The following is a 15,836-nucleotide window of genomic DNA, read 5'->3' as shown; positions in this document are numbered from 1 at the left end:
TGTTTATTGAAAGCTGTTTTTTTGGAAATTCAGTTTGGAGTAGGAATTAAGTTAATCAACTTATTTTTTATGAAATACCTTTATTATATAAAAATGTGATTACCGTTTAAACTTAGAAAAATCAATTGTGATTTATTTGAAAGCAGTTTTGAGAGGTCTCATTTTTGTACTTAGTTGTAGAAAAATACATTATGTTTGAGTCAGTGGTTTTGAAAATCGCGTACGCGGACCCAAAGTCGACTAAACGGCATAAGAACCGTTGTCCTAAGATGTCTGGTTCCAATCATAAGATTTCCACTATATTATGAGTTTGAATACAAGTTTTTATCAAATTAAACAATATGTGAGTGAATATGAAGAAGCTAAGTTAGACTAGGGGCGTACTAAGCCCCTAGTTGGCCATTTTCACCCATGGTTGGGCCTTCTGCGCGCCTTGCTATTTTCTTTGTCTTCTCGGACTCGATTTGAAATAATATTCCCATTTGGGCCTTAGGCCCAATGGGTGGGCTTTGAATTAGACCCGAACGGCCACGTACTAGGAGGAGGAAGGAAAAAAAACACTGGTTAGTTTATAATCGCTAAACTTATCGCGAAGGTAAATGACTAAAGTTATAACCACACACACATGTATATAAGATAAAGTATACACACACACACACACACATATATAAGGTAATCACACTTGATCCATATTTACCCCTTTGACTATACAAATGGTGCTCAAATTATCCTGAGACTTAGAATGGCATGGGGACTAGGTCTTAATCTTGTATTCACGATGTCGTACAAGTTCCAAGGGGCTTCAAAGGACCCCAGGCATGGCTAACACCGGGGATATTAAGACAACCCCGAATTACCACACTTGGTCCTAGATCTATTTGAATCTCATTCGAAGGGACTGAGAGAGTACAGAACCAGGAGATCACTTAAATATACAAGTAATCATGGTGAGGGTTGGTACAGTTTTCACGTAGATACAGGGAAGAGTAAGCAATCACAGGAGACAATATACAAGTACATAAACATGAAGTTCGTATTATAGAATACCTTAATGACACAAAACAGTAATAACAAATCAAACACACAACTCCTTTGAAGGGGCAAAGGCAAGCATTAACTGCAGCTGTAAGCAAGGCAAAATGGAAGAAATATGCAGTTACTAAAGACAAGCAAAGGCAAACTAGACAATGACCATCTCATGAGTGGACTTAGAGCCACAACAAGAGCAGGTAACATTGAATAGTAAAAAGAACATGTGATCAGAGAACAAACATGATGGGTAAAGGTGCACCTTAAAACTCAATGACAAGCTTAATTCAAAGAGAAGCATCTCACATTCAGCAAGTGGTAGTCAACCACAATCAGTTATGCCAAATATAACTAGACCTAGGCAGATATGTCAAGTATGCACACTAAAATGAAAGAGGCATGCTTAAAACTTATTCAAATGAGCATGAATATCAACCATGATCACAGACTCAAAAAGGTTGAAGAGAAGCAAATAAGTGCTATAGGATGATAGCTATATCATGGCATCTCAGGGATGGTCAAAGGCAAATCAGGTTGACAACCAACTCAAAACAACAATGCAAATCTAAGTAGAGTGTGGCTTCATACAGTAAAGACACAGAGGAAACATTTTCAAATATGGGAAGGCACAGCAGCAGACTTATCAAGGATTTAATGTCAATAATGGCATTGCAGCCATGGTTATAAGTTCAAGAGAGGCATAAAAGTCAATGCAAGAGTCAATTCCAAATATAGGATGCATGGTCAAGTGCAGGTAGCAGGCAGGAATATGAAAAGGGCAAACCATATCAGTCATCCAAGGCACATAAGTCACAAGGTGAGTCAATTCTAGTATCATTAATGTGTGCCTAAGGTCACTGGACATACTCATACACAGGGTTAATTTGCAGATAAGGGAAATAGGTAAGGGATACACATGTGCACAAGAAGAGCAAGTAAACAGAGAAAACAGGTAAGTAGTTTGAAACACATGGTGCAGGGCCTTGACAGCATGAGTATAAGGTCCCAAAGTTCCAAGACATGTAACCCAAGAATCAGGACACTGGACCAGTTAATCATATAGGGTACAGAGGCAAACTAAGAGAAAACAGCATTCAAAACAAGATGTAGGGGGAAACACTCAGATATAATAGCAGAATAATGCAAGTACAGGTGCAAATGATTCAGCTAAAGCTCAGCAGAATAGTGAAGTGGGATCAATGCTATTTGATCAGGTAAGTGAGTGACAAGGCATAGTAAGACTTAAGGCAACACAAAAAGGAAAAGAACAGCCCATGGTACATGATGACTCTACAGTAAGTTGGACCTTAAGTAAATCACAGATGAGTACATATTTTGTTTTTTTGAAGATATTTACAAATGACAAACATACAGAGGCTAAACCAGCAATCAGTTATCAAAGGGGGCAAGGTCAAGCAACATAATAGGACAACCTTGTGACACCACTTATCAGGAAGATTCAAAGACTCAATGTCATGCTACCTAGACCTTGGAGGAACACAACCTGTTCCCAGGCCATGAAAGACTTAACAACTTTTGCCAAATCAAGCAATCACCACAGAAGGGCAAACAAAACAGCAGTTTGAGCATAGTTCACAGTACAAGGTTCCTAAATACAATCAAAACATGTGAAACTTACAAGTTTCATACTTTTATATGAGCAACTTGGCCACTAACAGCTCAAGACAAAAGAGATGCAGTACACATGGTCTAGGGATTACAGAGGGAAAGGCATTTATTATACTTTCTGGACATTGCATAGGCAAACCATACAATTTAAAAGACAAGACTTCAGCATTTAGGCATTTGAAAGCTTGGAAAGTTCAGAAAAGAGGTGCATTATCTAGGCATGATGAATTTTGGTTCATTACAACAACTATTTTCAAACACAAGAACAGACAAGGGCATGATACGACCATATTAACAATAGACAGGGTCTGAGAAAGATCAAACATGATCAAATAACCAATGAACCACAGAGACAAAATCAATTATCAATCCAAGCAAAAAGAAGCAGAGGCATACATAATCTTCAGAACTTAAAGAGATGCAACTGAGCAAGACATAGACCTCATCTCACCATTTCAAAATTAAGCAAAGCATCTTTTTTTTTTATTCTCATAAGTAAGTACAAGTTACAAAATAGAGAAGAAGAACCAAGAGTAATGACAAGACTCACACTCAGCTTTTTACCATATTGATGCATTAGTGAGACAGATTAACACCCACCTCCCAAAATTCCACATAAATTTCACATTGCAAGTGTAAGCCAGATAAGCAAACAAGTATAAGACTGAATGAAATCAATATAATTTTTTTTCCAGACCAACTAAAGGCAATCAAACAGCTTATTTGAATCACATTGTACAAATTTTCGAAGTATTCAAGAGAAATCTAATATCTCTACTAGCAAACCATTATCAACCATAATCAAATCACCATTTTAGCCATCAAAATCCTATTCTAACAGCTCTCAAACATCAACAAGTAAGCAACATTACACAATTACTAAATACTACAATAAACTAACCAAAACTGAAACTAAGCACTAATTAAGCAAGAAATTAAAAAAAACTGTAAATAAAATAGTATTTACCTTTTTTGAGCACAACCTAGAACCAAGAATGAAATTGAGAGCCTTCTCCCTTTCCCAAACTTCAGCCAACACTCACAAAAATATAATAACCAAATTTTTACTCACTAGAAAAAGAAAAAATAAACAAAATTTTGACTAAAAGAACTTAGCTTAAGACTAGAATTAATATCAAGTCAAGCTTTTTGTTTTCACTGATTTTTAAACACCCAAAACAGCAACAAACCCCTAAATTTTCGATGTGGTAACAACTAGTTTTTACTCAGATTTAACAAAGGGGGCGGTTGAGATTACACCCAAGGAAATTAACGGCTAAAAATTGAGTAAAACCATTGAGAAAAGAGAGATTAAAAGTAAAATGCAAGGGTTGTAGAAACAACTGCGATTTTTCTCCCCCAATTTCGCTCAATGTTTTCGCCCTATCTCTTCAGTTTTCATTGAGGATTCGAATGTGATTGAAGAAACAACTGCAACGTTGATAAACAATCAATTCCTCAATCAAAAACCATTGAAGTATCAGAAGTAATACATATTCGAGTTCCAAAAAAAAAAAAAAGGAGCAGGTATTTTCCTTTTTTTGTTGTTGATATTTTGTGGAAGAATACAATCTGATTTAATAGAAGTCGATTGATGCATCAATTACCTAAAAATATTATCAATTATACGCGATTGAAATTTTAGAAGTCATAATCAAAATCATACGGATCAAAGCTTTATTAGTGTAACAATGGCGGATAGCACAATGCAGTCAATAATGATACAACACAGTGGAAGATGGGACGCATTAGGTGAATATATTTGAACTCCAAATACATTATGTTTTGAAGTCAATTAAAAGCATGTAATCTCGTGCATGAAAGAATTTGTATGAACTTCATATAATAAGTAGATTCTGTAGTATGGAATTGATTTTGTTCAGGAAAAAATTGTCTATTGGAGTATGTAAGAATTTTGGTTGAAAGTTGTATGAACTTCATATAATAGGTAGATTCTGTAGTGTGGAACTGATTTTGTTCAGGAAAAATTTATCTATTGGAGTATGTATGGATTTTGGTTGAAAGTTGTATGAACTCCGTATACTAGGTAGATTCTGTATGTGGAACTGATTTTGTTCAGGAAAAATTTGTCTATTGGAGTATGTATGGATTTTGGTTGAAAGTTGTATGAACTATGTATACTAGGAAGAGTCTGTAGTGTGGAACTGATTTGGTTCAGACAAAATTTGTCTATTTTAGTATGTATGAATTTTGGTTTAAAGTTGTATGAACTTCGTGTAACAGGTCGATATGTAGAATTCAAAATTGAAGGAATCCAGTACGATTCAAATTCGAACTATAATAGATTGATTTCTACAATTGCTGCTCAACTGGGGATAGATACCACAGTCCAAACCATAATGATTAAATACATTGCTAGTGACCGATGCCCACCAATGATCATACACAACGACATGGGTGTTTGGGTATATTTAGATAAAAAAAAAAAAAAGAGTTCAAAGATTTCTTCAGTAGGTTTCGTTTATGTATCACATTGGAGGATAGTGAAATGGAGGGAATTGAATTCCATCATGATGGTGAAAGTAGTTCCAGTTCAATAAATAGGGGTCGAGAAATTCAATCTTCATACATGGGAAATATTATTGAACAGATTGATATGGCTTCAAGTGAACATATTGAGTTGTTGGATAGTTGTGAAACTGAAATAATAAGCGACCCTCGACATGAATTTGTTGTGGAAAAATAGATTTACAAGGATAAAGAAACACTCAATGCAGTTATGAGGCAATATGCCTTTATGAAGCAGTTTCAATTTCGAGTGAAAAGGTCTGGTACAAAAAGGTATGAACAAATATTATTGTTTATTGTAGATAAATAAAAAATGTATGAAGCATGTATGTATGTAAATCACATATATAATATAGGTGGGTGTATGAATATTGTATGATGTATGTATAAAAATGTATATTTTCAATGTTTCTGATGTGTACTTCTTCATTAATAGCTATCATCTCGTATGCCCTGGTGACAATTGTTCGTGGTGTTTAAAGGCCTCAAGTCTAAATGAGTCAAGGCTTTTCAAGATTAGGAATTTCTGTGATGTGCACACATGCTTGTTAAAGGATAGAATTTATGAACAACGTCAAGCAACTTCCAATGTCGTCAGCATTATTATAATGGATAAGTATGAAGATCCAAAAACAATATACACACCCAAGGATATATCTAGGGACATGAGGAAACAACATGGTGTAACATTGACCTACATGCAAGCTTATAGAACAAAGCAAAAGGCAATGATTATGTTACAAGGGGATCCCACCGACTCGTACAGTAAAATTCCAGCCTACTTATACATTTTACAGAAGACATATCCGGGATCGGTTGTAAGATTGGAAAAAACAGAGGAAGACCATTTCTTGTATACCTTTGTAGCACTGGAAGCTTGTATTAGAGGATGGGAGTATTGCAGACCTATAGTGGTGGTTGACGGAACCCATCTTAAATCAACTTACAAGGGGACTATGCTAATTGCTTGTACATTGGATCCAGGAGGTTTGTTTTTTATCTTTTTTTTTTTTAAAAAAAAGTTTATAACTGATTGTATTATTTGTGTATGGAAACAGGTAGTATACTGCCGCTTGCATATGGTATAGTTGATTCCGAAAATGATTCATCTTGGACATGGTTCTTTGAGTGGTTCAGGGATGCTTTTGGTGAGAGGGAGAACATGTGCTTTGTGTTGGACAGGCATGAAAGTATATGGAATGTGAGTCCAGCAGTGTACCCTGGGCTGCCTCATTATGCCTGTATTTGGCATTTGTGGAACAATTTAATTAAGCAATGCCACAGAAATAAAGAACAGATGAGGAAATTATACTATGCAATGGCTAAGGCATACACCCTCCAAGAGTTTAACGAATGCATGGGAAGGGTGACCAAAATAGATAGGAAGTTGAGGAGATACTTGTTTGAGATTGGTTATCATAAATGGACACGGATACATGCAACAGTAAAAAGAACATGGACACAGACTTCAAACATAGCTGAATCTATAAACAATGCTACAGTGAATGCTAGGGAATTGCCGGTGGCAAAATTATTGGATTTCATGAGGGAATTGGTTGAAAGATGGAATGCGACGCACAATGAAGAAGCAAAGAATACATTCACAGATCTTACTAAAAAGTATCAAGAAATTATCAACAAGAATGGGGTATTAACACACCGTATGACTGTAAGATAATCCTTCTGTTAACTTATATCCTTCTTTTTTTACTGTCATATGTATGAAAACTCTATAATATGTGTATATATGTTGTATGTTTAGTGTATAATTTCTGAATTACTTGTACAAATGTAATTTTGATTGCAGGTACGAGCTTCCACTGAATTTCTACATACAGTGATTGATGGTGTTAGGAGGTTCACAGTGTGTCTTCGAGCTAGGACGTGTACTTGTGGAAGATTTAAACTGGATGAGATACCTTGCGGGCATGCTATGGCTGCTATAGTGTATAGGCATCAACATAGAGCGGAATATACCTTTGCCTACTACAGCAATAAGAATTTCCTCGATACATATGCAATACCAGTTGTGCCTCTTCCATGTGAAAGTACATGGGATATACCGAGGCATGTAAAGGAAGAGATTGTGTTGCCACCAGATGGTAAAAGACCACCAGGAAGACCAGCTACCAAACGAATGAAACCATTCCACGAGAGGAAATTTAAGAAATCAACAGTGACATGCAGCAGATGTGGTACAGAAGGCCACAGTAAGAAGACCTATAGCAATATTCCAAAGGGAAATTAAATAGTCGACAATGTTATGGCGGTGATATTTTTTTTAATGACAGTAGAAACTCTGTTTTTTTTTTTTTTTTAGTAAGAGTAGAAACTGAGTACAATTTTAATAATAATAATGTTGAAAAGTTGATATGAATTTGGTTATCAACATTACGTGTTTGGTTTTGGTTGGCTATAATAAAATCTTATAGTTTGTCTGAAATATGTATGGTTACTGTATGAATAATGTATTTAACAGGCTAATGTATTGTGGTAAATATGTCAGAGCTCACATTACATTATTTTCAATTTGGCATTTCTTACAATCTGCAGAACCTGAAGCAAGAGCAGCTACACGATTCAAAACGCCTCTCAAACCAAATTGTATGAATGACGTAGCAAATATGATTAATAAACTCAAAGATTTAGCAAGATGAGTTACAATATTTGCATAACAAAACAGGCAAAAACATAAGATGGATCCCAACAAAATGTACCATAACCACTCAAGATTCATAGCAAGATGAGTTACAATATTTGCTTAACAAAACAAGCAAAAACTTAAGATAGATCCCGACAAAATGTATCATACCCAGTCACCAACAAACTATGTTTTTACATCAAACACTACAAACTAGTAACTCTAAAAACTAATTTTTCACTTTTCGTATAGGTCTCGGTAATTTTTCCCACTGGGGGACAGGTTCCTTGCGAATTCTTGGCCCACCTAATTTACCGGTAACCAATCCAGTGGCTTCACACTCACTAATAGCTCCAGCATCCTGCTTTTGCCTTGCATAATCCCACAGTAGGGCACCATACCTACTACGGTGAAGATGATGATCGAACTCGTCCTTTGGGATTTCCAAGATGCCTTGGCTGATATATTCAGCAAATGCACATACATAGACTCCACAATCACTGAAAAGAAAATGATGATGGAATGTATGAGAAAAGAACTTTTTATGTATGAAAACTATCAACAAATGTTAAAAATTGCAAAAGACCATATTTCATAGAATAAATATACGTACTTTGATTCCGGATCTTGTTCTGGCAAATTCTCCACGAAGACATAATCCAAAGGATCAGAAACACCCTTCTCAATGTATTCTATGTTATTCTTCCAGTCTACGTCATCCCTTTTGCCATAAAATTCAGTACTGTTAAAGAAGAGTGGTATCATTTTTGCCAGTTTTTGAACAATTTCTCTAACCGCACGAGTGGGCGCTGCACCTCCCGGGAGTGAATCATAGACATAAAGACACCTGCTTTGTATAGATAAAACAGCCAGCACCCAATGATGTTTCTGGCCTACATTAATCGGTATGAGCACATAGTCGACTTTATCCCAAGCGATATTTGCAAGCAACTTATACCCACGGATAACTTGCGCGACATCATGTTCTGGAGTGATCAGACTAGGATCATTATGGTTATCCTTGAACTGATTGTAAATTAACTCAACCCACGACTTGAAAAAAACATCAGTCGTTACGTATCTGACTGGATTATTTGGCCCATACTTGGCCTTTTTCCTCAGGTAATACATAATCACATCAACTTGCCAAAAACATGTCAATTAAACTATGAATCAGATTTTAGGATACCACATTTCATACACATTCCATACATATGTTTGTCTACTGTCTTAGACGACATAAAAGAAAAAACCACATTCCATACATATTACATACATATTCCATACATATGTTTGTCTACTGTCTTGGATGACATAAAAGTAAAAACCACATTCCATACATATTACATAAATATCCCATACATATGTTTTTCTACTATCTTAGATGACATAAAAGTAAAAACCATATTCTATACACAAGACACATAATAAGAAGAAACCAATCTTTAACAAACAACAATCAACTATGAGACCCGAATCACATTTAAATTATTCAAACAGTGTCAGCCCACACATAAGAGCCGAACCACAATACAAAGCTCGTAGGACCAACAAAATATACATATGAATGACCTAAAGCAGAATGACACTTAAAAATCATAAATTCAGACAAAAAATCATATATTCAGACTAGTTTCAATACATATTTCATACACTGTGGAAGTCAAAAATCATAGTCAGACAATTCATAGGTTCAAGACAATGTACCAAGTCTTGCCAACACTTTCCAGTAGTCAGTATAGTGTGGAACCACTCCATTTTGTCGACCGTATCAACTCCCATATTAAAAGCATTCACAATCTTATTGGCCTTTTTAGAGAACACTGATTCCCTGCAAAATAACAGATGTTTTAAAATTGTAGAATAACATGTGTTAAATAAATAATTCTCTGCAAAATAGATGATGTGTTCAATACAGACCTCCCATGTCTTGTAAACATTTTCGATTTCACCCAATCCTTAAATTCGGTGATCAGATCATTGTCAACATCAAAGCCAATGCAATTTGTGAATGGGTGTTTAATGTGAAAGTATGTAGGAGAATTGATTGTGCTACTGCCGCCTGAACTAAAATCAGTGTATGGTGATTTACCATACGGTCCAGGATTTCTATTTCTTGCTTGTTGTTCAGGTGTAACGATGTCACCACCTTTGGTTTCAATCGCTACTATTTGAGACTCGGTAAATGGAGGCATTTCAAAATCATCAAGGGTAGGGATCTTAGTGGCAGAATTGCCCAAAGCACCCAACTTATCAATGCCAGCAACCACATCATCTAGATTATGTTCTGTAAAATTTGAACATTTAAATTTCATATCAAAATCTTAACCAAATAATTTAAGATCTTATCATGTAAAATGTATATTTATTTAATGCATATAGTAAAAATGAAAACTGAGTGGTCTCATTACCTGAAATCAGAGTATCAATAGGATGACTCTTCAATTCTTCTGGGTAAACTATATATTTATCACATGCTTCACCATCTCCAACTTGCTCACCAACTTCATGTTTCACATAAGGCGTAAGTTTTCTTATTTTTCTACATTTTGCATACATTCACATGGGTCTGAAAATGTGTAAAAATAGAGGAAACTATACCTGGAATAGAAGCATTAATCCCATTCTTCAAAGCAGATGCATCTACTACCATGTGATTGGATATTTTCTCACCTACATCCTGCCCACCAATGTCAAAATCACCTATTGGTTCATCAAAATGAAAATATAGGTTGTGCTGAAGTCCATCCTTCTTGTTCCTTGTCTTTGGTTCTTTTGTAACATCCTTAACACTGCCAGACCTCTGTTTATTAAGATATGTATAAACAAATTTAGATAGAAAGGGATAATACCAAAGACATTAACTCAAATTTTGATAAATAACCTTAGCTTCAGGAGTTTCAGTTTGCTTGCCAAACATGGACTTTAGATCTTTAAGTAAATTCATAATTGACTTGTCCATGTAGTCTTTCATGTCAACAAACTGTTCACCGACCTGGGATAAAAAGGAAAATATGACAAGAAGCCCAAGCTAATCTATATACTACAATGAGAATAAAATTATGAACTTTGAAAATTATATTAAACTTGTCAACCTTTTTCTCAAATGATTTAAGATCTTTGTGGACCTGAAAGATGTAGAATAACATTAATGAATGTCTTAACCACAAATACAACTATTTCATAAAAAAAAAATATGAATGCAATTAGTGAAAACACATGCTTACATTTGAAACTTCCTTCTTCAACGCATCAAATTCAGAACCACGTACAGAGGGACTCGACTGTGTGAGATCCTGTGGTTCTAACACATCTTTGACCGCTGTCTCTTCTGGAAACTCCATAAAGTTGATAGCTACCTTCTCCTCATCTGTTGGGAGAATGTTGGTAAAAACCAGCAACCAACATTTAAAAAAATGTATAAGCTGACCAGTTAGCATGTATAAAAAAAAGAATGTATGAAATGTGTATGATTAATGTATGAAAAACATATGTGACCAGTTATCTTGTATTGTTACCTGATTGCTGTACTTTTTGAACATCCCCTTCTTTAGATGGGAAAAGTAGAGTCTTTGCGAAGTTGTTCGCCAATTAAAAATACGAGGGAAGTGGTTTCCAATACGGGTCGCAACCGTAGGATCTACCTTCGAGCAGCATTCATAAAACCATACTTGAATGGCCAAGGGAAAACCCTCAAACCTATAGTAGGTTGGATCATTCGCCAACTTGTGACTGATTGAAGACAACACCGCTTTGAAGCAATCATTTCCCCATGGATAATTCATATATTCTCCGCTTTCAACCAAGTCAAAGTGTAACTTGGGAACAAATGCTTTATTACTCCCAGTTGAGAATAAGAATGTGTTGATAAAATAAAGTATTGCTATCTTAAAAGCATCATCATCCCCAATTTCCTTTTTTTTTTTGTCATGAAAAAGCTCAATCAAATCATTTTTTGGCACTTTGGTTAGTCCGTTAAAGTACATATCCATCAGTCTGTTGGGGGAATCGGGGTCCGAGACAAATTCGCTGTCCATGCCACATTTTAAACCAATCACGATGGCAAACTCTCTAATGCCAAAATGAAGCTCTTTCCCATTCAAATTGATGATAAACATATCATCCCTATCATGCTCTGTCTCGGCATACATCAGGCATCGAATTAGCTGTGGCTGAACATTCAGCTTTGGCAAATCCAGAAATAACCCAAAAGGGGACTCCCTAAACAACTTCAATTGCGCGTCGTTAAGGCGGTCCTTAACTTCAAGTGGGGCTTCCACGTTGGTGTAAGAACACCAATGATTCTGTGTCTGAATATATTAAATAAGAGATAGTTACAAAAAATATAGCATACATAACTATAAAGCGAGTCAAATCATCTAAATATGAGATATACCAAAGTCCATACATATTTTATACACCCTAAAAACTCAAGAATCCAATGACATATCTAGACACATTATATCCACAAAAATGCATTACAACCTTATAACTAAACATGTTACTCAAAAATCTTACAGTCAGCCCACTTTTCATACATATTTCATACACCACCAAATCTAGAATTCAGTGTTTGTTCTCTAGATAAATTGATAACTTAGGAACAGAGAACACAAAAAGGGAATTGCTGATCATGAGGCCCAAGGGTCAATGCAAGACCACAAAAAGACACTTATCATACACCAATTTAATTAAATCTAAAACAAATAATTAGACATTAGCCACTTCTTTTCAATACTGAAAAACCAACTCAGAACACTTTCCTTACATTTTTCATACACTACCAATTCAGAAATAAAGTTATACACAATTGTTTAAGAGAAATCATACAGTCAGACCACTTTACATACATATTCCATACACCTCCGGAACTCAAAAAAGCATATAAAAAGACCAATCAAACCCTTTTTATACCACAAATCATACACATGCAAGTAACCAAATATTCAAAGACTAAAGTGTAAATGCTTTTTTATACCTTCTTTGTGGGTTGTTTTTCTTCCTCTTTGATGTTTCACCTTTCTCGACTTTCTTCTTCTTTGATGTTTCACATTTCTCGACTTTCTTCCTCTTTGATGTTTCACCTTTCTTGACTTTCTTCTTCTTTGATGTTTCACCTTTCTCGACTTTCGTCTTCTTTACTGCACCACCTTTCTCAACCTTACTTTTTTTTGGCTTCAGGATGCTCAGTTTCTTCTTCGAAATCAGAGTCGTCGGTGACTTTTTTTGACTTACTAGTTGACGTTTCTTTTCGCTTCCTTTTGGAATCATTCCGGGAGGTTGATTTGATTTCAACAATAGTGGGACCAGCATTACAAGGATCATTTAGAACTCTCGTCCTAATTTCATTTTGTAATGGGTTTTGGAATAATCCTTCATCATCAGAATCTTGCTTTTCCCTTCCTCCTTTACCGAGGTTTGAGTGAGTAAATTGAAGTTTGGAATTGGCCCTACTTTCGGGCTTGTTGGGGGCCCCAAATATCTAGGGCTTTTGCGCATAGGAGAATTTATAGAATTGTTTTTACTCATTTTCACAAAAAAGGGACTGGAATCACAACAATTTAAGTTGGTACAGAATGATGCGCACACAAAACACCTGGAAAATACGAAGTAGAAACCCTAAATAAACCATTCAAATTGACTGAACAAGATGAAATTGATTGAAATTGAGATAGAAACACATCAATATATATTCGAAACTAACACAAAAATAGATGATTGAAACTATATGATTGAAACTAACACAACAATATATGATCGAAACTAAAGGAATTATGAACCCTAGATTACCTTTACTAATCATGAAATGGAACGAAACAGAGGAAAATGGAATGGAGAATCACACACATGCGCACACAAAAAAAACTGGAAATACAAAGTAGAAACCCTAAATAAACCGTCCAAATTGACTGAACAAGATGAAATTGATTGAAATGAAGATAGAAACACATCAATAGATATTCGAAACTAACACAACAATAGATGTTTGAAACTATATAATTGAAACTACCACAACAATATATGATCAAAATTAAAGGAATTGTAAACCCTAGATTACCTTTACTAATGGTGAAATGGAACGAAACAGAGGAAAATGGAATGGAGAATCACACACATTTACATCAACATTACAAACAAAGTAGAGAGAGAGAGAGAGAGAGAGAGAGAGAGAAAATTTGTATGATATGGTGGGTTAAGAGTAGAGAGGGAATATTGCAGAGGAGGAAGAGAAAAATTGCATTCACAGTTGGGCTAAGATGAACTGCCAAAGCCCAAAATCGTAGTGCGGTACTAAAGCCCAAAACGTGGTACGGTACTAAAGCCCAAATCCGTCATGTTTCATAAATTGTCGTTATGTTCCGTAAATAAGGAAAAGTATCGTTATATTTTGTGATAAAGAGTCTTAAGTTGGTAGTCTATGTTATTTTCCTTTTTTTTTTGTATATTATAAGCGTATATATGCGTATATCGAATGTATAAATACTCGTAGGGGAAAAATATGAATTTTAGTAAAACAGGTCGTCATTTAACGTACGTAGTTGCAACAAGAAATAATTAAAACTAGGTCAAGCAGAGACGTAATTAAATTAATCCAACGATTTTAAAACTCATTTTTACAGAAATGACCTCAAATTGACCCTTACTTGAATGAGGGTTGCAATTATGACCAACCTTCGTAATCAATTGCGTAAATAGAATTGTAATTAACCATTTGCAAATATAGCCTTATTTTGATAATTAATTTAACCAATTAAAACTAATTTTGCGTTAATGTCCTTAATTAATTTGCCCATGGCTTGGACATTTCAATTAAGGCCATTTAAAATTCAGCATTTGCAAAATTGACCCCAGCTATATTGAACCATGAATTGGTTAATTATGAGGTGGTCATTTATGCAAGAATAACAATAACTAAAATCATAATTTTAAAACAATTTTGCCAAAATGGCACAAATATGCACATATATCAATAATTCAAAGCTTGAGGGGTAAAATTATAAAATCTCTTAATTACTCAAATTCCTTGGATATACAATAAAAATAAATTGCCTTTTATCTATTTTTTCTGATTTTACCGAATTAAATGAACAATTGTTTAAAAAATTTCTGCTGTTGATAAATTATAAAAATATTGTAAAATGCTGTATAACTGCTCATAAATGTCTGAATAATTAATAGGGCCTTGAAAGTTCCCCCATTAATTTAGAAAGTAAAATAGTGACCTGAATAATTATTTAAAATTATTCGGAATTTCTGTGAGTGTGCAAATTGTCTTATTTAATCCAAGGACCCTAAGTAATAAAAATAAATTACGGGAGGTCAAAAATCAGGTGTCAACTTGTAGTATTTTGGACCTTTTCTATTTTGTTGACAAAAACTACATTATCATCAAATTGGTTGCTCTTGATTTGAATCCGTCTTGAACCTGTCTTCAACCTTGTTGAACTTGGCGCTGATACCACTTGTTGGGATCAAAATAATCACGGCGTCATGCGAAAGCTAATAATTGCAAACCTTACATAAATTAGACGACAAAGAAAACTATACTAAAAGAACCATACTATTCTAATAAGGTTTGATCAACTGAATACATATGAAAAATTAATATTAAAACATAAAATTATTGAGAGAAACACCCCCCCCCCCCCCCCCCCCCCCCTCAAACCAAACAAGACTCTCTAAATGACTACATTGTGGATGCTAATTTGTTGTTGTGTGAGAAGAAATGATCTCCATTTATAAAAGTACAAAACTTCTCCTCCAAGAAAACGATAGATATAAAAGAGTCATTTTCTACCAAGTAAACCTGTTCCACCAATAAAACATGTTTGAAGTAAAACACAATTTGTAGGATCCAAATAAGGTAGAAAAATTCAGGGCAAACCATAACAGGCCCAACCGCATTTAAAATCTGAATCTTCTTTGTAAAATGTTATCTCTAGGCAAAAATGTTAAATCCAGACCTTGCAGTGTCAAAACAGATTCTGAGATTTCATTTGGTGTTTCG

The 15,836-nt window shown here is 34.9% G+C and overlaps 1 protein-coding gene across 1 annotated transcript; it reads left to right on the top strand.

Moving 5' to 3' along the window:
- Positions 1 to 1,150: 1,150 nt before the first annotated feature.
- On the top strand, positions 1,151 to 7,844 carry LOC132643946 (uncharacterized). Its single transcript, XM_060360481.1, has 8 exons — positions 1,151 to 1,229; positions 1,784 to 1,846; positions 2,182 to 2,243; positions 5,366 to 5,460; positions 5,624 to 6,174; positions 6,246 to 6,835; positions 6,995 to 7,397; positions 7,741 to 7,844. Exons 1-8 carry the CDS (start codon positions 1,151 to 1,153, stop codon positions 7,842 to 7,844), a joined length of 1,947 nt encoding a protein of 648 aa, XP_060216464.1.
- Positions 7,845 to 15,836: the final 7,992 nt, after the last annotated feature.

Source organism: Lycium barbarum, chromosome 6, assembly GCF_019175385.1.
Source record: "Lycium barbarum isolate Lr01 chromosome 6, ASM1917538v2, whole genome shotgun sequence".
In the NCBI taxonomy this organism is placed as follows: domain Eukaryota; kingdom Viridiplantae; phylum Streptophyta; class Magnoliopsida; order Solanales; family Solanaceae; genus Lycium; species Lycium barbarum.
Note: the sequence above shows the minus strand (reverse complement) of the source record. Positions and strands in the feature narration are given on the sequence as shown.

Coding starts and splice junctions, on each gene's coding strand:
- LOC132643946 (XM_060360481.1), top strand. CDS start 1,151: ATGCAGTTACTAAAGACAAGCAAAGGCAAACTAGACAATGACCATCTC. Junction 1,230..1,783: donor TAGAGCCACAACAAGAGCAG/GTAACATTGAAT, acceptor GGTCAAGTGCAG/GTAGCAGGCAGGAATATGAA. Junction 2,244..5,365: donor GATCAATGCTATTTGATCAG/GTAAGTGAGTGA, acceptor GTGGAAAAATAG/ATTTACAAGGATAAAGAAAC.